We start from the raw sequence: 23,245 nt of genomic DNA, 5'->3' as shown, positions 1-23,245 counted from the left end.
TGTCTTGGCTATTGTAAATAGTGCTGCTATGAACACTGGGGTGCAGGTGTCATTCTGAAGTAGGGTTCCTTCTGGATATATGCCCAGGAGCGGGATTCCTAGGTCACACGGTAAGTCTATTCCTAGTCTTTTGAGGAATCTCCAAGCTGTTTTCCACAGTGGCTGCACCAACCTGCATTCCCACCAGCAGTGTAGGAGGGCTCCCTTTTCTCCACAGCCTCTCCAGCATTTGTCACTTGTGGACTTTTGAATGATGGCCATTCTGACTGGTGTGAGATGATACCTCATTGTAGTTTTGATTTGCATTTCTCTGATAATTAGTGATATTGAGCATTTTTTCATGTGCTAAAAATTACTTTTTGTCATTTAGGTAGTGCTTCTGTATACATTATTTATGCAGAGACTAAACCACACATGGAGCCACTAGATTTGTTAGGGTTACAAATAGATAAATACACTGATGCTTAGAGAGGTTAGGTATGTTGCCTAAAGTTCACACAATTGGGAAATAGTGAAGCTGTCAGGACCTAGGGCCATCTAAGCCTGAAGCTGATGCTTTTCATGAACTTTATACTTTATATTATACTTTATCAAGACAGATTAGAAAACTGCCTTGCCTTGACTCCCCAAAAAGAGAGATAACAAAGGGAGAATTTCTACTCTAAACCTAAATTTGACTAAGGTGGAGGAATTAGCTGGTAAAATGGAGACATGGTAGAAACTCTAGGAAAAGGCAACCAGGTTATCCCGGAATCTGGGTAGTCAAATTCATATCATAGACTTTAACTCAAATCATAGGATACATATTTAAAAAACTAATTAAAATATGCTTTTCTCTCAAAAGAAATAGAACATACAAAGGTCTAATGATAAATATAGGCATCCAGGAAGGCCTCATTGCAGAAGCCCCATCTGAGCTGAGTCTTTCAGAACAGGGTGGGATTTGAACAGATGGAGATAGGACAAAGGCCAAGTTGAACGTAAGTTCAAAGACAGGGCGATTTAAAGTTTGTACGTTAATTTGGATGGACTGTATGTTACAGGGAGGGAAATAATGGGAGATAAGGCTGGAGTTTGAATACCTGAGTAAGGAATATAGACTTTAAAGTATAATTAATAGTAAGTCACAAAAATAGGTTTAAGCTGAAGAGTGGCAGGTTCAGTGCTGTGTTTCAAGAGGATTAGTCCGGTGGCAGTATGGAAAGTGGATTGGGAAGGGGAAACACTAAAGAGACTAAGACAAATTACGAGATTATCGCAGTATTAAAGGAAAGAGGTAAAAAGGGGCTTGAACTAGGAGAGTGATAATAAAAATGAAGAGGGCAAAACACACACAATAGATGCTATGGGGTTAGAGCAGGCAAGCCTTGAGTCATGGAGTTCTGGCGTCACAGAACAGTATGTGATGGGGGATGCTCCAGCAGGGTTAATCTGGTCTAATGCGCAGTGCAAGTCAGAAGAGGGAGCGATCAGAGCTAGGGAAGCCAGTTAGGAGTTTACTGAAGAAGTCTTGGTGAGAACAAGCAGTGGGGATGGGAAGGAAAGGACAGTTACAACTCACATCATAAGAAACAAACTGATATGACTTAGTGATGAAGTGGGTGTAAAGGCCAAGGAGGCTGAAAGTCACTGAGGTTTCAAGCCTGGGTGAGCAGACAATGGCGGTGCTGCTATTAACAGAAAGACAGAAGTCAGAATGAGAACTTAGCTGCAGGGGAACATCACACCATCATGAAGAGGAACAGAAGTCAAGAGATTCAAGCGGGGAGCTGATGACATATGACAAAGGTGTAGGAAAGAGTACAAAACCAAGGAGGGAGTTAAGGAAGTGCTGAAAACTTGTAGTAACAGGACCAAGAAGGTCTCTAAATAAGTCTTGTCACATAGTAAGGACTCCAAAAATATTTGTTGTTGAATGAATGAGCAGAAGCTTGTGAAGAATGCTTCCCTCCATAATGTTGGTGCTTGGAGATGTCATGCGAGAAGCAAGAAGGAAGAGCCATTCAAACACCATTTTGCTTCTCCCTTTCCCAGAAAAGGAGTGTTGGTCTTGGATCTGAACGAGGTGGAACAAACACAGAGTAGAGAGGACAGTAGCACAAGACGGGTAAGAAGCAAGTACCTAGTATCAGTTTAAGTGAATTCGAGCCCAGGGAAGTACAGACGCATGGGGTGGTACGTGGAGGGAGAATGACCCTCACTGTGGTGGCCTGTGTTTACCTGGCTACACCTGGAGAAGGGCATTTAGCCAAGGAGTTCAAAGCACGAATTAATACAGTCAACTGAATTGCACTCAAATTCTGACTTGCCCACTTCAGTGGCTGTGTAACCTTTTGTAAGTTACTTGATTTCTCCAGACTTCAGTCTTCTTCATCTGTAAAAATGGGGACAACCATCTCTATCTCACATAATTATCTTGAGGATTAAATGAGGTAAAGTACTCAAAGAGCTTGGTTGAGTGACTAGTGCTTAGTAAGTGCTACAAAAAATGGGTTATCTATTAGTGATGGCTCAGCTACAGCTTGTGAGTTTCCACACGAGAGGAGTGATCAAGAAGAGGTCTCTCTGGCCCCTAGCACAGTACCTGGCACACAGTGCTCAGTAAATACTTGGTGAATAAATAACTAGATTCTCAGACCCCGAGTTCAGAGGCAGAGAGACTCTGATCTTACCTAACATAAGCCAGACGGAAGAGAATACTCTTGCCCATCCTTAGTGTGAACTATTATGGCTACACAGTATTCATTGTTTGGCTGAATTATTGTTCCCTTTACCTTTCCCCTATTTCAATTTCACCACTTCTCTATTTAACCATACCCTCCAATTTTTTTTTTTTTTTTTTTTTTTTTACCATTGTAAATAACACTGAGATAAGCATGCTGGTACATAGACCTTTGCTCCCGTTTCTGATGGTTTTCTTGGGCTGTTATATTCCCAACATTGGAATTGAAGTGTTGAAGGGTGCCATTTTCCAGAAAATTTACACTCCATCTAGCAGTGTATTAAAATGCATGTGTTTAAAATATCACGTACTATAAGAATGTACTGGTGCTTACTTCAGCAGTGCGTGCACTAAAATGGAAATGACACAGAGAAGATTAGCATGGCCCCTGAGCAAGGATGACAGGCAGATTCGTGAAGCGTTCCATATTTTTTGACACAACGTTGCAAACTGACTATACTTCAATGAAAAAATAAATTAAAAATGTACTGAAGTCCCCTGAGAGAAATTTCTCCCGAGGGGCTCCCCAAGACCCTGAGGAATTAGGCAGAATTGGGCATAGGAAATGGAGCTGCTGGGCTTTAGCAGTGAGGAGGTATCTATGGTCTCTGCTCTGCAAAGACAGATGCGTGTTCTTCAGATAGGAAACAGGAACTCAGTGGGCGGACTGTGGGCTAAAAGGGAGTGTGGGCTTTGAAACAGGAAAAAAGAAGTCTGTTTCTGATAGTGAAAGAGATGCATTACCGTGCTGTCCTGATCTCCCATATCCTACCGGGTCAAACTGTTATTCCACACCCAGTTAGCACTCATACAGTCTTTGGACTGTATTTGCAGGTGTTTTATTTTGCATTTAAACATTTGTGCTTTATTTATTTTTTATTTTTAATTTTTTATATTTTTTAATTAAAAAATTTTTTAATAAACATTTGTGTTTTAATACACTGCTAGATGGAGTGTAAATTTTCTGTTTCATGTATAAGCTCTTTTAGTTTTTCCATTTCAGGAAATGCTAAATCAGAAATCAGGCCATTATTTGATACGTTCCTCTTCCTCACTCCCTACCATCCAATCCTTCATCAAGTTCTTTCTCTAAAATGTGTGTTTTACTTTTCTCATCTTGACTTCCCACATCCAAGTCCAGGCCACAACCATCTCTTGCCTAGACTCCTGTAAGTGCCCTCCTACCTCATTTTTCTTGTTTTCATTCTTGCGTCTGAAAGTTCATTTCCAAATACTGGCACAATTACTAGCTTCGAAACTTAAATGGATGATGTCCTTTCTAACGATTTCTTTCTGTACTTAATGTCCAATAGTCCTTAATGTGGCCTACAAAGCTTTGTGTGATTCGACCCCTGCTTACTTTTGGCTCCCCATCTTTTGGCTCTCTTTCCTGGCTTTTTTTTTTTGTTTCAGTCACAATGGTCCTTCCATTCTTTTTTAATTTTTTATTATTTTTTTTAGAAATTTTTTTTTGGTGGGGGGAGGTAATTAGGTTCACTTATTTATTTATTTATTCTTAGGGGAAGTACTGGGGATCGAATACAGAATGTCATGCATGTTAAGCGTGTGCTCTGTCACTTGAGCCATACCCTCCCCAGAATCCTCCCCATTCTTTTTTTTCCCCCTATCTATTTACTGCAGCACTCTTATTTCCTCATAATGACATGTTGCTGAGGCCTCATGTTCTCACATGACAATAGAAAACCAAAATCTGTTTGTCATCTCTTAAAGAATTGAGAATTGCATACAAAAACCTTACATAAATTAACAGGATGAATAAATTTACATGTGTGAATGTAAACTGTTTTCCAACTCAAGGCAAGTAACAACCCTCGGTGTCCTGGCGGGAAAACATCGGGTAAGAAAGGAAAGTGGGTCGTAAGGCTCGGACCTTCCCAAGCCCGTCAGGCCGGCGAGACAGAAATGACAATGTTTCAGGACTCCTGCAGCTTCTAGAGAAATCCTGGAATCGGCGGCTCTTACACGTTAATACCCTGCACAGATCTAGAGACTCGGGGTCTCCCGGATTCGCATCAAGCCAACGGATTTCTCTTTCACAAACTTGTTCTCACCTCAGACGCTACAAGTGAGAGCCACATGTAAACAGGGGTTTAAGTCAAAGATAAGCACAGGGTATTAAACATGTACCGAGGGAAGAGCTGACTCGGATACAAGGTCAAGATCAGCAAGAAACTCTACCATCCAGGGCCGATGTCAGACACGAGCGTCAAGCAGCCCTCCCCATTCTAGATTCGAGGACCAGCTCTTTCCAGACTCGGGGTCTTTGCACATGCCCTTCTCGGCACCTGGGATGCTCTTCTTGCCGCCCTTCACCTTTCTAATTCCCATTTCACCTGGCAGATCTCAGTTTCAATGTCACCTTCACTTTTTTATAGCAGCCTCTTCTTTTCCTTCATAAACTTCTCACGATTAAGAATATACATGTTTAATCCCACCTCTGCCATTAGAGAGTAAATTTCTTGAGACCGTAGATAATGTGTATCGTAAGAGACTGACTATCTAGGGCTTGGCACGTCTGGCCCAAGTGCCCGTCACTGAAATAAACCATAATGTCCAGCACGATGATAGGAAGAAAATAGGGTTTAAAATATAGTTACTCATGGAAAATTTCTGGTTGCCATTTAAATATACAAAATTAGGGATTTTCAAGTTTAGTGTCATATAACTGAATTCAGGAATTATTCACGGTAGCGTGAAACCAACAAAGGCAACTCATATTTAGTCCACGTTTCAGAGGACGTCCAGTTTTCCTGTCCTCTTGTGGACTGGGGCAGGTTTGGGATCAGGGCAGGCTTGAGTTAGCTGCTTTTCTGTGGTGCTTTAACACTCGCCCTCTTCCTCACCTGGTGACATGGGTACTCACCAGCAGGCTGTGACACAGAGCATGGAAATGCTGCTGGTTTGTCTCCAGCTCATCCCAGTCCAGCTGCCAACAGCTGGTGGGTCTGAGGATGAATGGGAGTCCGTATGTCAGTGATTCGCAGACCCCACTGGATTTCAGAGCCCTGGGAAAAGACAATGGCAGTGAAAGTCTCCTCAGTGATATCCGGAACCTTGACCCAGATCCACTTAAATTCAGCTTAAGTCTAAGACCCTATTGTGAAGTCCTTTAGGTTGGGGCCTGTGAATTACTCAGCTTAGTATGGACAGCACCTGGCAAGGTCTCTGGCCCACAGCAGGGTCTCCGAGCCTGTTAAATGGCGCAGCCATCATGAGGTGGCTCTGACGGGTGCTGCCTCTCCTGAGCTCATTCTGTTCCATTCACTCCTGCTGCAGCAACCGTATTACACAGCAGTATGTTAACCATCTGCGTCCCAGACCTGGCTCTTTTGTGGCAAAATGCTGACAGAAGATGCATGTCAGAAAAGGATGCATTTAAGAAGGTTCCCCAGCAGCATTCATGGTCAGGCTTACTCAGATACCTGTACATGGGCATGTGATAGGATCTAGGAAACAGTGAAAGCGGTCTTTGCCATCCTTGCTAATTCCGCCCTGGCATTTATTCTCTTGGAAGCAGGAATTCTAGTCCTTAAAGAAATGGGAAGGTGGGGTAGCTCTCATGTACCACTTGCTCCTTGAGGGTCAGACCTCTGTCCTGATGTCCAAACAAAGCAGGTGCTCAATAGCACTTACTCAATGGATAAACATCTTTCTGCTGATCTTGTTTTTCTCTGCATTCAGAGACTTTCTGGATTTTCAGTCCTCATCCAGACCTCAGAATGTCCTACTGAGGCACATCTCCCACCATCTCCTCATTCAACTCCACACACTGAGCAGACTGACCTTGCTCCTTCATACCCATACCCGCCGTTGCTGCTTCGGAACTGACTTCCTGTTGCCCGCCACCTGGGGATGCCCTCTATCTCTGGACTTCCTAGCTCTGGAACCCATAAGAATAAGCATTTGCACGGACTGGAACATACTTGATCACCCGGAGCTTGTAACGAGACGCTGACGACTGGGAAGCCATCTGGTAGAGTGTGCTGAAGTCTCCTTTTGGGTCATCCATTCGCAGGGAGCCGCCAGCTGTGCCAGGGAGCAGGGACGGGCTGAGAAGTCGCTCTTGGAGATCACATTTCAGGCACACTGCAATGAAAAGCAGTACTGGGGGAGAGACTGTCCCAGGTAACCTCAGGCTATATATACGGTTAAGAGAGAACACCTGCCACACATTCTGCCCTCACCAGGCAAGTAGCGACTGGGAGGGGAGAGAGGAAAGTACAACTGGTTTGGGAAGGCAGAGCAGGTCTGGAACAGTATTGCTCTACACAATAGGAGACTTATTTTCTGGGTCCGACATGATTCTTATGTGTTTTACTTCTGGGCTGGCTGAGCAGCTCATGGTGAAAGATCTGGCTTGTGATGGAGTCTGGGAGGAACACATGTCCTCCGCGGTAGAGGCAGCTAACACTGCAACAGGCAGGGCCTTCTGGTAATCACAGAAGGAAATTTTGCCTCTGCTGCTTCCCTGTGGCTCAGCTTTGGCAAGACTTCAGGTTAGACGAAGGAAGAGCAGAGAAGCAGAAGTCAGGCGGTCAGCTGATAGCTACTGTTTCTGCGTGAGCACTTCTAGGGACATTCGGAGGGAGGGGGAAGGGAGGGGTAAGTTCCTGAAATAGCTTAGGTTTAATTCCCCAAATGAATGGAAACTTCTAGGCCTTGGAGCATCACCGTGGCAACAGACAGTAAGTAGTTCTGGGGGGGCTTCAACTATGTGTGGGTTATTCACGGAGGATTTATACTCTTGTATTAAGCTTCAGCTCCAACAGGTGTACTCACATCACTGTGTATGATGGTCTGTTGTGCTAGGCTTGAATCCTTGATACTACGAAGGTCTTTAATAAAATATGTATCAGGTTTGAATACTATTAACAAACTAGGAATGTATGAAAGTTGAGTACTTGCGAGAAGGCTAGAGGTTGATGTCAGTGATTTATGAAATGACTGTAGTAAGTGCAACATGAAGTAAAAACAGAAGTAGAAATAATGTAGGGGAAAAAATAGGATGTCAGAATAGATGTCAGCTCTTGCTGGCCCTCCTGGGAGCAGCAATCAGACCTAGACATGAATTCGGGGTGAGACAGCTCTTGGCTCTTGGTGTGGCAGTCAGCAAGAGGGGCTCTGCCTAGGACTCCAGCTGCCCCTCATTTCCTCTGTGCCTGACTTCTCGGTTGTTGGGTCCCTGGGCTTTAGAACCAGACAGCTGTGTTCATCTGGCTGAGGTTCTCAACTCTGCTTGCAGTAAGAATCACCTAGTGGGCTTGTCAAAGGTACTGAGGTCTGGGCCGTACTCACAACAACGAAACAGGGATCTCTGGGGCTGGAGCTGATTTTGGTGTTTTTAAAAGTTCCTCATGTGATTCTTCCTGCAGCTAGGGCTGAGAACTCCTGGAACTCTAATCTCAGCAGTGTCCCCAAAGCTGGGAAAGATGTTTTAGCAGGCAGGGCATGAGTCTAGAACCACGTATGCTTCTCACCACCCAGAACCCATGGGCAGAGGTGGCAGGTCCCAAACTCAAAGAGGTAACACAAGACGCTCATGTGGGGCAGACTGTGCACTCTGTCAGAAAGAGGCCTCAGAGGGAAGTCCCTAGAGAGCAGGTGAAGGGCCTGAGGCAGCTACAGAAGCAGGTAGTGTTGGATGGAGACCCTTGTAAGGAGAAGTCAAAGTGAACATCTGAGGAGCAGTCCTCAAAAGATTCTAAAGTAGGAGACTCCAGAGGTTTTGTTGTATTTTGTTATGTTTTTCCTGTGGGGAGTCACATTTCTAGAAATCCATTGTGCATCAGTTTTTTTAAACAATGGATAGCTATAGTATGGTCTTTATTGTGCTCGTATAAACTCACGTGTGGGTCCCACGCACCCCAGAGGAGGCCTGCTTCCCTGGACCTCATTCCACCTGTGCCTGAGCATCTGGATTCCAGTGAAGACCTCCTGGGCAGAAAAGTCCAGATCTAAGTTCTACCACCCACCCTGAAGACCTGTGGATTTCTGAAAAATGACTGCAGATAAACATTCTGGCTCTGGCTGGTGCTGAAAGCCATGGAAAAAGAGAGGGCAAAGCAAAGAAATTCTCAACAGTACCATGGGCAAATGCCATGCAACAGTGGAAGGTGGCTAGCTGCAGGAGTTCCTGGCTGTTGATGGCCCCAGCCCTCCTAATGAGATAAGTGCCCAGCAGGAGGCATACTCTTGGTTCAAAATTGTCCAGCACGAGGCAGGCTGTGTAGCTGGTAAGGACCCAGGCTCTGGAGGTGACCGACCTGAGTTTGATGAATGTCCTCTGGACTGAAGAGTAGTCAAATGCACAAAATATAGATTTCTAGTCCTAGGGGTTAAGAATGGGTTCTGGAGTTGACTGGCTTTGAATTCTGGCTTGGCTATTAATTTTCTGTGCAGCCCTGGGGGAAATGTTTAATTTCTCTAAGTTTCAATTTTCTCTGTAAAACTGGGGTAATATTACATTTATTGGTTTTTAAGACTTCCTTTTTCTAACTAACATCTCTGTATGTGTCTCTTAATCACCATTGACCGGGCAGATAATCTTTACCTTACTACTCTACTCACTCAGTAAGGATAAAATGTATTTATAAGTGATAAAAAAGCACTGTGTCACATTTAATTGGCAGCGTTTTTCTTTCTTAGTGGTACATAAAATAATGGTGTATCTTTTACTTAATAGCATCTTAGATTCAATGACATATGATTACAGTACCTGTCTCATGTTGTTATGAAGCTTAAATGGGATAATGCAGGGAAAGGAATTAACACAGTGGCTGGAAGAAAATAGATAAGTGAATTCCAGAGGATGCGACTAGGAGCAATTGGTACTATTGGCCTTGAAGACAGTAAAATCAAGGTTAAGTTGCTAAATGCATCCGGGGCCCTAGATTGAAAGTGGGGCAACGGTGGGGTGGGGTGAAGGGTGGGGGTGGGGAGGGAGGGAGAGAAAGAGCCAGAAGGCTATCCCCAGAAAGCAAGCACCAAGATATGTCTTTCCTTTGGGGGTGGAAGTCTATACCCCTTTTTCTCATTGAGCGCCCCCTCCTAAAGGGGAAGACACAATTTAAGTCTTCTCTTTGGAGCTTGGGCCCTAAGGCATCAACTTTTCCAGGCTCAGTGTGGCTGACTATACTGATGGGCCCATTTGCAGGCCTGGACACTCAGGTCCTAAGCCGACCACGAAAGGGGGTGAACTCTAGAAATGGCTTTGTCCTATGGTCTAGTGGGACCTGAACTAAGCATCACTGCCAGCCAGAGCAACAGCCAGGACCTCGCTGGCCTCGGGCTTTGCCTCTGCAGGTGCTTCGGTTCCCCTCAGTTTGGTGTCTCCCTGTTGAAAAGTCCTCGATTTAATCTCCATTTACCTTTGGTTCTTTTCCTCTCCTCACGGGCCCTGTTGATATTGCCGAGGTACCACCTTACCTCTAATTATAATGTCGATAATGTCTGCTGCATCAAAAGTGAAAGACTGAGAAAATATAGGACTCATTGCACGCTCATGCAGTGTAGCTGATGCCCTGTTATTGGGGTATTTCAGTCTTTACGCTGAAACTAACTAGCCCTTGCTGTCTGGGCTTAATTAAGTTCAGTTTTGTAACTGTGGTCACTTTTTAGAAATACTCTTCTTACTCCTCAATGCCGACACTGGACAGCCTCATCCAATCCTCCTCCAACCCCTAAACTTCAGCTACTCTGTATTCTGGGGATCTACCAATCTAGAGCCCTAATTGTAGACCGGGATAACCATAATCTATGTAATACGTCTTTTGTGGGGGTGTGTACTTGGATTATCTCTGGCTCTGGAAATGTTGCTGAGACACCGTGAAGGAAGAAGAAGGTGGACGTGTTCTTGGTCTGTTCCACTGTTATGTAGCCAGGCTTTGAAGAACATCTCCATGCTGACAACATCATTGTCTACAGTCTGAAGGTCAATGTCAGTTCCCAAGACAGAATTCTCTGCAGAAGAAAGGGACACAGTGGTTAAAGTGTTTGATTGTTTAATTGTAAATTTTGAAAAATATAAAAATTTAAATGCACCCATCTTTTGTACCCATCAACTTTCACCTCTAGATATCCAGCCTAGAGACATTCTTGGATAGCACACACACAGACTCATGCGAAGGTGTCCGGTACAGCATTGTAATAATAACAGATAATCAAAACTCCAAACAGGAAGCAAATCAAATGCCCATCATTAGGGGAATGTTGAAATAAATTATGGCACAAATGATGGAGTATTAAGCTATCGTTAACAAACAAAGTAAAGCTAAATGTACTGACGTGGAGAGTCAGGAGATAGTATGTGAATAAAGAAAGTTCTAGAACAAGATGTATAGTATGAGCCTATTTACAGAAAAATAAAACTATTGGCCTGAGTACATACATATGTATGGAAATGCCTTTTACAAAGCTCTGGAAGGCTACCATCAAAGTGTTAATAGCGGACAGGAGTAAGACATTCTACAGAAAACATGTAAAAAACATTTTACAGAAACAGACTCAGACATAGAATACAGACTTGTGGTTGCCAGTGGAGAGGAGGCTGGGAAGGGATAAACTGGGAGTTTGAGATTTGTAGATACTGACTGGTATATATAAAATAGATAAGTTTATACTGTATAGCACACAGAAATATATTCAATATCTTGTAGTAGCTCATGGTGAAAAAGAATATGAAAATGAATATATGTGTGTTCATGTATGACTGAAGAATTGTGCTGTACACCAGAAATTGATGCAAAATTGTAAACTGACTATATAGCTCAATAAATTTAAAAAATATTAGCAAAAAAACCCACTTTAGAGTACAAAAACAGCCCCCAAATAATATAGCAATGCAAATTAAAGACAATTAACAAGGGGGCCTTCAGTTTTATGTTGTTGTTTCACAGTGAAAATGTATTCAACTATTACTGCTGTTATAAAAATTAAATTTTAAAAAGACTCATAGAAAAAGAAAAAGATGAATTCCCGAGCTCCACCTTCTGATACAGACGATACAAGTTTGCCGCTGACTTACTAAATTGCACAAGTGTGGTCAGCAGCCAAGAAGACAGGGGTGGCCTGGTGGAGTGCGATTTGACTCCAAACCTGAATGAATGAAACTAGGTAGGTAGGTAGCCTTTGCTAGCCTACTTCCTTCCTCGGGCAACACTAGCTCAGGAATTGGAGTCTGGGTGTGAAGGTAAAGTTTGTCAGTAAAAGCCAAATATAAGGTGAGAGACAGGAAATGAGACAAGATCTGGAAGGAAACCGAGGAGGAACCCGACTTTTTTTTTGCCTCACCATGAGGGACTCTCTGAAATACTTCTACAAAGGGCCTAAGAAAAGTCAGTTGCTCCAATGAATTAACTTCTATGTATGACTCACGGATCCTGGGGAGAAAGCTGGTTTATTTCTAGAACGACATTCCTGAGGACAAGTCTGCAGAGGTGGCATGCTCTCCACAAGGGACAAAGGGCTTCAGTCCAAAGTGTTGGCACCCACACAGGGGAGGTGTGGCGAGACTTAGATGACTTCATGTCACATTTCACGACTTATTCTGTGGCTGATAAGGGGCACCAAATGCCTTTCTCTTCGACTAGTATTACTAAAACTCTACCATCTTTTGTGAATAGTCACAAGAATTTATTAGGTAACTAGTCATTTCACTTATTCCAACACGGACTAATAGTAATTATGTATCACACAGAAGATGAAATACTGTACAAAAATATATGATACTCTTTGCACTTACAGAGTTTATAAAACAACATTATTATTTAAAAAAAATTTTTTGGGGGTATTGGGTTTATCTATTTATTTATTTTTAGGCAGTCCTGAGGATTGAACCCAAGACCCTGTGCATGCTAAGCATGTGCTCTACCACTTGAGCTATACCCTCCCCCAAGCAACGTTTTTCTTGACCATTCCTCCTTAAACTTTCATCTGCCCCACCAAGTTTTCAAGCACTACAGTGATAAACATGAGGTCATTGTCAAAGGAACATTCCTCGTAAGTGGAGAGAAATGTTCTTCTTAATAGTGTGAATCATCTTTTGTCACAGGCAAAACAAGAAGTAATTTTTCTGAGCCTGGAGTTCAACCCTGAGTAACAAGTATGGGACTGACGGGACAGCTGCTTCTCAGGGAGGCAAGATAGTCATTAAAGCATAAGGACGCAGACACAGAACTAAAGAAATGAAACTGAGCAAAGGATCTCAAAACGCAGAGAGGTTAATACTGCTTTGAGTCCAAGCAGAATTTTGAAGAGAAATAATTGTTTCTTTTTTTCTCCCCAGGGAAAGGGTAGACGATTAGAGACCCCTACCATAGGCATTCTGTGAGGACAATAGCAAAGTTATCTCCCATTAAGAATCTGGAAATGAGAAAAAGAGGGTTTTCCTCAGATGGACAAATGATAAAATTAATACAGAGTGATAAGGCCAATGAAACACAGTCACAGTAAGAAAGGAGGATGGCTTACTGACCAGAGCAAGATTTGGCTGGAGCCTGTGGATGGTCCTGGCTTATCCAAAGAATGAATGTGAGCACTAGAAGGGAGGAGGATTGGCCAGAAATGGAGCCCAGAGGAAGGGAGCCACAGCAGCACACGCTGGCAGTGCCGTCCAAGAGGGGCTCAGAGGGGAGGGCGTGCTGGCTCCATGCGTCCCCACGGCAGGGTGTGTTTGTCAGGTTTCTGGTCTTCTTGGTGATGACAGTGGCTATGTATGGTTCTCCTTCTAAAATATTCTGGCTTATGCTTCAGTCTTGAGCTTGAGAAGGTGATGCTTACAAAATCAGCTTTTTCATCCTGCAAAGCTGAAGAACCAAGCCTGAAACACAGTGCCTCTGTGAAGGAAACTGCCAATCTTTCCCGCAGACACTCCACCACTGTTGCTAAAGTTCTTGTCAACTTCTTGTTTTCCTTTCAGTTTTATTGAGATATAGTTAACATATAGCACATAAGTTTAAGATGTACAGCATAATGATATGACTTACATACAGCATGAAATGATTACCACAATAAGTTAGTGAACATCCATCATCTCATATACACACAAAGTTAAAGAAATAGAAGACAATTTTTCTTTGTGGTAAGAACTCAGGATTTACTCTATAACAACTTTTATATGTAATGTACAGCAGTGTTAATTATATTTATCATGCTGTGCATTAGTATGTAGTTATTTATCTTACAGTAAATAGTTATGGACTATATACGTTTACTATATATTACTAATATATTTACTAGTAGTTATTTATCGTATAACTGGAAGTTTGTACCTTTGGACTACCTTCCTTCAATTCCCCCTCATGCCCCCACTTCTGGTAACCACAAATCTGATCTCTTTTCTGTGAATTTGCTTTTGAAGTGTAATGACCTGTTGCTATTTAGTGCAGTATAACTAAATGTTAGTTCCTGGCACACGCTGCAGTGGTTTAATATTTCTATACCTCTCAAAATGAACATCATGATAAGACTAGTTATCATCCGGCACCAAAGATACTACATGATTATTGACTAGTTTCCCCACACTGTACATTTCATACCTGTGGCCCATTTATTTTGTAACTGAAAGCTTGTACCTCTTGCTTTACCTCACCTACGTCTCTCCTCGCCCTACTTTCCTCCTCTGTGGCAACCACCTGTTTGTTCTCTGTGACTCTGTTTCTGTTCAGTTAGTTTGTGTGTTTTGTTTTTTTTAGATTCCACATATAAGTGAAATCTAACATTACTTGTCTTTCTCTGTCTGACTTATTTCACTTAGACTAAAACTTCTAGATCCATCCATGTTGCTGCAAAGGGCAAGATTTCATTCTTTTTTTCTATGGCAGTGTAGTATTCTGTTGTATATATATATACACCACATCTTCTTTATCCACTCATCTATTGATGGGCACTTGCTTCCATATCCTGGCTACTGTAAATAATGCTACAATGAACATAAGGGTTCATGTATCTTTTCACATTAGTGTTTTTGTTTTCTTCAGATAAACGCCCAGGAGTGGAATTGCTGGATCATATGGTAGCTCTGTTTTAATTTTTGGAGGACCCTCTATACTGTTTTCCAGAGTGGCTGCACCTATTTACATTCCCATGGGTTCCTTTTTCTCCACGTCCTTGCCAATACTTGCGACTGCCTTTTTGATAATAGCTGTCCCGACAGGTGTGAGCTGACTGTCCAGACAGGTGTGAGCTGACTGTGGTTTTGATTTGCATCTCCTTGATGATTAGTGAGGCTGAGCATCTTTTCATGTGCCTGTTGACCCTCTGTGTGTCTTCTTTAGAAAAATGTCCACTTAGGCCCTGTTTTTAAACTCAGGTTGTTTGGTTTTTGATGATGAGTTTTTATAGGTTCTTGGTATATTTTGGATTTAACTGCTTATCAGATATGTCATTTGCAGGTATCTTCTCCCATTCAGGGGGTGGTGGCCTTTTCATTTTGTTGGTAGTTCCCTTCACCGTGCAAAAGCTTTTCAGATGTAGTCCCATTTAGTTTTGCATCTGTTTCCCTTGCCTGAGGCGACATATCCAAAAAAATATTGCCAAGACTGGTATCAAAGAGCTTACTGCCTATGCTTTCTTCTAGAAGGTTTACAGTTTCATGTCTTGCATTTAAGTCTTTAATCCATTTTGAGTTTATTTTTGTATATGGTGTGGAGTTCTTTCCAACTTCTTAACCTACAGGTTCTTGGAAGAGCCACAGAACAGAGCTTCTTCCTTTGAAAAAATTCTCAGGGAATTGCCATGCAGGTGCTTCAGATTTGAGTCCTCACTTTTGCAGGGACCTTCTCAGGGACAGTCACAGTATACAAGCTAAGGACTAATGTGTAAGCCAAAACACTCTTGACAGAGAACTTCTTTTGTGTTTTCTTTGTCCCTGGTCCAGGCCTTCATTTCCTTGTGCCTGAGTTATGGCAGTGGCCTCTTGGCTATTCCATCAAATGCCATTTCTTCCCCTCCGATCCCTCTTACCAGTCAGTTTCTCTGAAACATGGCTTTGTCAGATCCTTCCTTTGCTAAAGTGCACACACCGCCTTCCTACTGTCATCTTCTTTCTTCCCTTCACTCATCCTGTACCACTTGCTACTCCTTATTCCTCAAAACCCCCCATTTCCCCTCGTTCCGTGGTGGCTCAGACCTTTCCCCCCATCTCCACCTGCTGAGAGCCTATGCTCCCACCCCAGGCCCCCAGCTCAGCAGTGCTGAAGCTCAGCAAATGCCTGTTGAGTTAAACAGCTGCTCCCTGCTCCTCAGCTCTCATTACTTTTTCCTGTAACTCTTCTGCTTCAACCAAGTTAGCCTTCTTGCCATGTGACTTCCTTCCTTCCTCAGTGCTTTTATTACCCTTGTCAATCCACGACCTCAGCTCCTCCAGAATTCAACTCAGAACTGACTCTGTCCAGGAAGTTATGCTTAATTACATCCCTACCCCCTTCTTTGGCTTTAATCAGCACCCCCTGGGTATCTGTGCCCTCTATGTGGGCAATTCAAATGACACTTGTTACTTTGTTTCTTCTGAAGGGCTTTCTTATCTTGTCGTGAGTTTATGAAGGGTGGTGGAATGAAGTGGAAAGACCAGGGATTGAATTGCGGCTTGAAAGTTGTTAGCTATGTGACTTGGGGCAGAGTGGAGATGGTACAACCTATTTCATAGTTGTAGGAAGCGTAAGACGTGAGCTAATTCGCTATGAATGGCATGTTGTCCAACAAATGGCATTTTCTTCCGTTTCTGTCGTCAACAAAACGATTTGCTCTTAAAGGAAAAGAATGTGCTTTCCTTTTTTGGAACTCATTTTCTTCCGATTACTTATCTTGGTGACTTCCTCCCTCGCCATCAACATATATAAGAGCACCAACACCTAGTACTGTGTTCCTCACAAATACAACGGAATGTGCTAAACTAGGGGGGAGGGGCGGGGACTTCTCACTTTTCCAGTGTTTGAAGAACAGCTCGCACACTGACTGGTGAGCAGGGCAGTCAGTGAGACTGGTTACCCTGAGGGTACCAACTAGAAAGGTTACTGGCTACTGGCGTGGAGGTGCAGCTGGCTCTGAGTATCTGAGCGTTCGTGACAAGTGAGGAAGGCCTAGTCTGTTGCAGTCTAGCTGGCTGCCAGCAATCACATTCAGACTTCAGGCCTACCCTGCCCCCCTGTGGCCACAAGCAGTGATACCCTTCACCGAGCTCTTTTTAAGCTTTTCTGGAAGGGCCACAATAATGGAAAAGACTAAGAAAGCCAAATGATTGAAAATAAGGTCATGCCTAAAGCAGCCCGTCTCAGAGGTCAACCCTAAAACATGGCTACAAAATTGAAGTGTACTTAATATGGGAGAATTTGACTCTTTCACACACACATATACAATGGCTGTATTTCTCTCTTGACATATATTGTCTAAAGGAGAGGCCCAGGAAGATGGTGCTCCTGGCCGGTCCTGCACATCCTCCCCAGTTCCACAGTCTTCACCTATAGTCCAGACCTATTTCTTTCCAAATGACCATCATGTCACCTGTCTTTGGGTGTCATGGATGGGCTTCAGGGGTTCTGGGAACCCCTGAAATTGTATATAATTTCATCTGTGTGTGTATAGGCATATTTTGGTGTGTGTGGGGGGGGAGGGGATAGGCCCTTAGTTTTTATCAGATTCTCAAAATGTCAAGAACCACTATGGAAACTATGAAATCGTATCTTAGCCTCCCTGGGCCAGTCTACAATCAGTACTATTAGGCCTGTGAATACAGGATGTTAACAACTAGCCCAAATAGTCAGAGCAGACAAAGCTTGCTCAGAAACAACTGTGCAAGACCCAAGAACAGTAGATGAGGGGGACAGAAGAGGAGGAAAGAAAAATTGAGATTTAATAAGAAGAACTTTTAAGTCATAATCTCCTAAAGACACAGAGGGAAATGATGAAGAACTTGAGCCTATTGACCTGAACAGAAGACGGAAGAGGAGGCAAAAAGAAAGCAGTAAACTGATCAAGAGTAAATAAGGGCCTTCCAATCTGGTTAGGTCCCACTGCCTAACAGACTGATCTTCCTGTAAATCATAGCTAGAATCTCAGGATAGTAGTAAAAAACAAAACAAAACAATACCCAAGGGCTCTGGAGACTGAACAAAGATTTGCGAGAAAAGCTAAAATTTGAAGTTAGTCACCAGCAAGGAATAAGTTCCCCATTTTTTGCACCTTGGCTTTGAGGGTGGCCTCCATCACAGGAGTGCAGGGACAGCTACAATTTCAACAGTCAGGCCCCTGTCTTTCACTGGCATTACCAGGGGAAGAAGCCTAGGGCAACCAGAGCCCCTGGAAAAAGCCAAAGCCAGAGAGCCTTAAATTATGTGTTTAAACAGTCCAGGCACCTAGCTGACCCTGGGTGGGACAAACTGAAAGCAGCTCATAGTTTAGGCTTCAAGAATGGAACTGAGATTTGAGTGAGGGGCCTACACAATGTTGCAGGTTGAGTCTAACAAAGTTAATTGTCTGCTAAAACAAAACACTTTACAGAGCAATATAATAGAATCCAGGGTCTATACAACATAATATTCACAAAATACAATGCAAAAGCTTTTGGCATACAAAGAGTCAGAAAATATGACTCAGTTTCAAACGAAGATATGATCAATAGATGCAAAGACCCTAAGATAACAAAGATAGATGTTAGAGTCACCAGACAAGGACTTCAAAGCAGCATAATTAAAATTATGCTCAATAAGGAATGGAAAATATGTTCACAATAAATGAAAAGATAAGAAATATCAACAGAGAAATAGAAAATATAAAAAAGTACCAAATGGAAATTTTAGAACTGAAAAATACAACATCTGAACAAAAAATTCACCACATGAGCTTAAAAGCATAATGGAGATGAGAGGTGAGAGTCAGTGAATTTAAAGGTAGATCAACAGAGATCATCTAATCTGAAGAATAAAAAGAAAAAAGTTTGGACAAAACCAAACAAACAAGCAGAAAACCACAGAGCCTTGGGGAACTGTGGAACTATTTTAAAAAGTTTAACATGTAGGTAATTGGAGTCCCAGAGAGTGAAAAGACAGAAAAAAATATTTGAGGATATAATGGCAGCAAATTTCCCAAACTGGCTTATGGATATAAATGTACAGATTAAAGAAGCTCAGTGAAGCCCAAACAAGAAATCTGTGCTTAGTCACATTATTGTAAAACTGCTGAAAAACAAACATAAAGAGAAAATTCTTGAAAGCATCCAGAAAAATGATCCTTTACATAAAGGGGAAAGTGATTTAAGGACTGTGACTTTTATTGAGCAACCATGGAAGGCTGGAAGACAGTGGAGCAACACATTTCATGTGCTGAAAGAAGAAAGAATCCTGTCAACCCATACATCTACATACAAGAAAAACATCCTTCAAGAGTGAAAGTGAAATATACATTTTCAGATAAATAATGGCTAAGAGCATTTGTCATTACAAGAACCATGCTACAAGAAATACTAAATTCTCTGAGCTGAAGGAAATGATACCCAAAGGAAAGTTGGCTGGATCTTTAGGAATGAACGAAGAACACTGGAAATAATAAATATAAAAGTCTATTTTTCTCTTAGTTTTTAAAACATACACATGATTGTTTAAAGCAAAAATTTATAACACTGTCTTGTTAAGATGTAATACACATGACAACTACAAAAAAAAAGACAATGTTGTGTGTGGTGGGGTGGGGGATAAATGGACCTAGTGCAAAGTTTCTGTATTTTACATGACATGGTTCTATACTAATTCTAAGTAGGCTGCAACAAAGTTTAAAAATATATTTTAATCCCTTCAAGATTTCTATATTTTATGTAAAGAACTGTAGTCCTGAGGTTTCTACATTTTATGTGAAGTGTACTATATTGACTCTAAATGTAAGTTAAGACTGGTTAATGTAATCCCTAGAGAAGCCACTAAAAAACAATGCAAAGAAATGTAGCTAAATGACAATTGATAAATTGAAATAGAATTCAGAAAATGTTTAATAATCTACAAGAAATCAGGCAAGCAGGGAAAAGATGAGCACAAACAAAAAACAGAATGACCTAAATCCAACCACAGCAATACTTCTGATAAATGTTAATGCTCCATAAGGGGCAGAGATGAACCGAATGGATAAAAAGCAAGACCCAATTACATGCTGTCTGTAAGAGATACACTTTAAGTATAAAGACACAAATAGGTTGAAAGTAAATGGATGGGAAAGGATTAACGATAAACACAGTAAGACCCATGAGAAATAAAAACATATGTCCATACAAAGATTTGTGTACAGATGTTTGTACAGCTTTAGTCACAACAGTCAAACACTGGGAACAACTGAAATGTCCATTAACAGGAGAATGGTCAAATAATATATGGCATAAAAAGAAACTAACAATTATTTACTGATATAAACAACATGGATGAATCTTAAATTTGAATGAAGAAAGTCAGATACAAAAGAAGTACATACAATTTATACGATCCCTTTTATATAAAATGCTAACTAATCTACGGGCAAAGCAGATAGGTGGCATATACCAAGGACGGAGGGAGGCGTGGGGTGTGAAGGGGCTAGAGGAATCTTTTAGGGTTGGTGGAAGGGTTGTGTATCTCGACTGTGGTGATGATTTGTGGGCATACACAACTGTCAAAACTCATTGAATCGTACACTTTGGATGCAACTTACAATAGGCAAATTATTCCTCAAAAGAGTTGGTGAGGAAAAAAATTTTTAAATCTGATTTTCAAATTGATTTTCTACTATAGTCTAAAAAAATTCTTTAGTTCAATTTTTAAAAAGGGAAGAGTTGTCATTTTTCTGAGACCATGGCTTCTGTTAATGAAATAAACAAATGTCTCTCTGTGTTAAAAGTCTTTAGGTAGTAAATACAGTAGGGGTTCTAATTTAGTCTTAATGCCACAGGGGTAGGACTTTAATGCAGTTTTCAAAGACAAACTCAATGAACAGCTGCATTTCCTGGTCACTTTCGAAGACACTGAAAGGGGAAAAATCAATATGTGGAGTCTGACAAGCAGGAATCATAGAAAAGGTTGTTTTGTTTTTTGTTTTTTTTTTTCTTTTTTTCTTCTTTTCCTGGAATCCTTTGGGAGACAATGAATCTTTATCTTCTGTGTTTGAGTTGTTAACATTTGGTGTTTCCTGAGAACACATATGGATAAAATACCTTTCCAAAAGAGCTTGACATCGATCCCTGACAAAGACTAGGAGGAAATATTAAACAGATGGTTTGTGAGCACTTAGAAAGGGAACCTGATATCCCTGTGTACAAGGCTGAGAAATGGAGCCTGGTTGACAGCATCATTAGGATGATTTGTAACTGGTTGAAAGACTTACATACCCAGTGAGTGCAGCCTGCTGTCAACCTGGACATATGTCCTCTGGAAGCCAAAGTGCATTGATCACAGTGGCCGTTTTAGTTTTGGCATATTTATTACTTAGCCATTCTTTGGAATGCTATTATAAAATTTTTATTATATGCAAATAAATTACATGCAACATATATGTAAGCCATGAAGCTTAAGAGCAGAATGAACTCTCATGAATCCTTTACTCAACTTAAGAAACAGATCATCAATGCTACTAAGATATGTGTATGCTCTGCCCTGACCTTCTCTAAGGGAAATCTTGCCACACTAAATTTTTAGAAATCATTCCTTTTAAAAGCAGTTTTATTATTTTAAACAAACACTTTACTATTTTAGTTTTGCTTGAGCTTTATAAAGAGGTATCTTGTGAATATCCTTGTTATCTGCTTTTTTCTTATTACTGAAGATTCATCTACATTGTATATATAGCTCTGGTTCATTCATTTTTATAACTATGATATTCCACTTTGTGAATATAACTTATAATATTTATTCATATGTCATTCAATGGATATTTGAGCTCTCCATCTAATTTTTGGCTTTTTGAATCATGTCAATATTCAAATTCTTGTATGTCTCCAGGTGCACATTTGAAAAATTTTTCTGGCGACATTCTCCTAGGAATGGAATTGCTGAATTGTACTGTATTGTGAATGTTACTTTACAACAAAATGATAAGTTGTGAACCAATTTACATTCTTTCTGACACTGTATAAGAATTTCCATGCTCTGCTACTGCGAACACTATAGTGAGACTTCTTAATTTTTTGCAAACTAGTGGGCATAAAAATGGGCTATCACTGTTTTAATTTGTATTTCCCTGATTATTAATAAGAATGAGAATTTTTCTTCTGTTTATTTGCCATAAGAGTTCCTCTTCTGTGAAATGCCTGTTCAGATCTTTCATTGATTTCAAAATTAGGTCGTCTTTTTAAAAAAAACTGAGTTTCAGGCATTCCTATATTCCTTATTCTGGACACCAACTCATTCTTTTTATTGGTCATACAAGTTGTAAATACAGTTATGATTTGTCTTATCACTTTCTTTATGGTGTCTTTTGATGAACAGAAATTCTTTTTTTAAAACATTTTTTATTGAGTTATAGTCAATTTACACTGTTGTGTCAAATTCTAGTGTAGAGCACAATTTTTCAGTTATACATGAACATACATATATCCATTGTCCCATTTTTTTTCGCTGTGATCTACCACAAGATCTTGTATATATTTCCCTGTGCTATACAGTATAATCTTGTTTATCTATTCTACATATGCCTGTCAGTATCAACAAATTTTGAACTCTATCCCTTCCCACTCCCCTCCCCCTTGACAACCACAAGTTTGTATTCTATGTCTATGAGTCTGTTTGTTTTGTATTTATGTTTTGTTTTGTTTTTTAGATTCCTCATATGAGCAATCTCATATGGTATTTTTCTTTCTCTTTCTGGCTTACTTCACTTAGAATGACATTCTCCAGGGACATCCAAGTTGCTGCAAATGGGGTTATGTTGTCTTTTTTATGGCTGAATAGTATTCCATTGTATAAATATACCAAAACTTCTTTATCCAGTCATCTGTTGATGGACATTTAGGCTGTTTCCATGTCTTGGCTATTGTAAATAGTGCTGCTATGAACATTGGGGTGCAGGTTATCTTTTTGAAGTAGTATTCCTTCTGGGTCATATAGTAAGTCTATTCATAGTCTTTTGAGGAATCTCCATACTGTTTTCCACAGTGGCTGCACCAAACTGCATTCCCACCAGCAGTGAAGGAGGGTTCCCTTTTCTCCACAGCCTCTCCAGAATTTGTCATTTGTGGACTTTTGAATGGTGGCCATTCTGACTGGTGTGAGGTGATACCTCATTGTAGTTTTGATTTGCATTTCTCTGACAATTAGTGATATTGAGCATTTTTTTCATGTGCCTATCGATCATTTGTATTTTTTCCTTGGAGAATTGCTTGTTTAGGTCTTCTGCCCATTTTGGGATTGGGTTGTTTGTTTTCTTCTTATTAAGTTGTATGAGCTGCTTATATATTCTGGAGATCAAGCCTTTGTCAGTTTCATTTGCAAAAATTTCCTCCCATTCCGTAGGTTGTTGTTTTGTTTTACTTATGGTTTCCTTTGCTGTGAGGAAGCTTGT

At 41.1% G+C, this 23,245-nt stretch overlaps 1 protein-coding gene and 1 non-coding gene across 2 annotated transcripts in view; one reads left to right on the top strand and one right to left on the bottom strand.

Moving 5' to 3' along the window:
* M1AP (meiosis 1 associated protein) overlaps positions 1-23,245 on the bottom strand; it is a 57,641-nt gene that overhangs the window by 12,673 nt on the left and 21,723 nt on the right. Inside the window, exons 5-7 of the mRNA XM_064494363.1 lie at positions 10,529-10,702; positions 6,667-6,829; positions 5,607-5,748 (exon numbers count right to left, since the gene is read on the bottom strand). Of these exons, the coding sequence (XP_064350433.1) occupies positions 5,607-5,748; positions 6,667-6,829; positions 10,529-10,702 (479 nt within the window). The remainder of the gene's footprint in view (positions 1-5,606; positions 5,749-6,666; positions 6,830-10,528; positions 10,703-23,245) is intronic.
* Positions 3,049-3,155, top strand: LOC116157580 (U6 spliceosomal RNA). Its single transcript, XR_004141709.2, has one exon. It is a non-coding gene; the product is annotated as a U6 spliceosomal RNA (small nuclear RNA).

Source organism: Camelus dromedarius, chromosome 15 (genome assembly GCF_036321535.1).
Source record: "Camelus dromedarius isolate mCamDro1 chromosome 15, mCamDro1.pat, whole genome shotgun sequence".
In the NCBI taxonomy this organism is placed as follows: Eukaryota; Metazoa; Chordata; class Mammalia; order Artiodactyla; family Camelidae; genus Camelus; species Camelus dromedarius.
The sequence above is the reverse complement of the archived record's forward strand: the minus strand, read 5'-3'. Positions and strand labels throughout refer to the sequence as shown.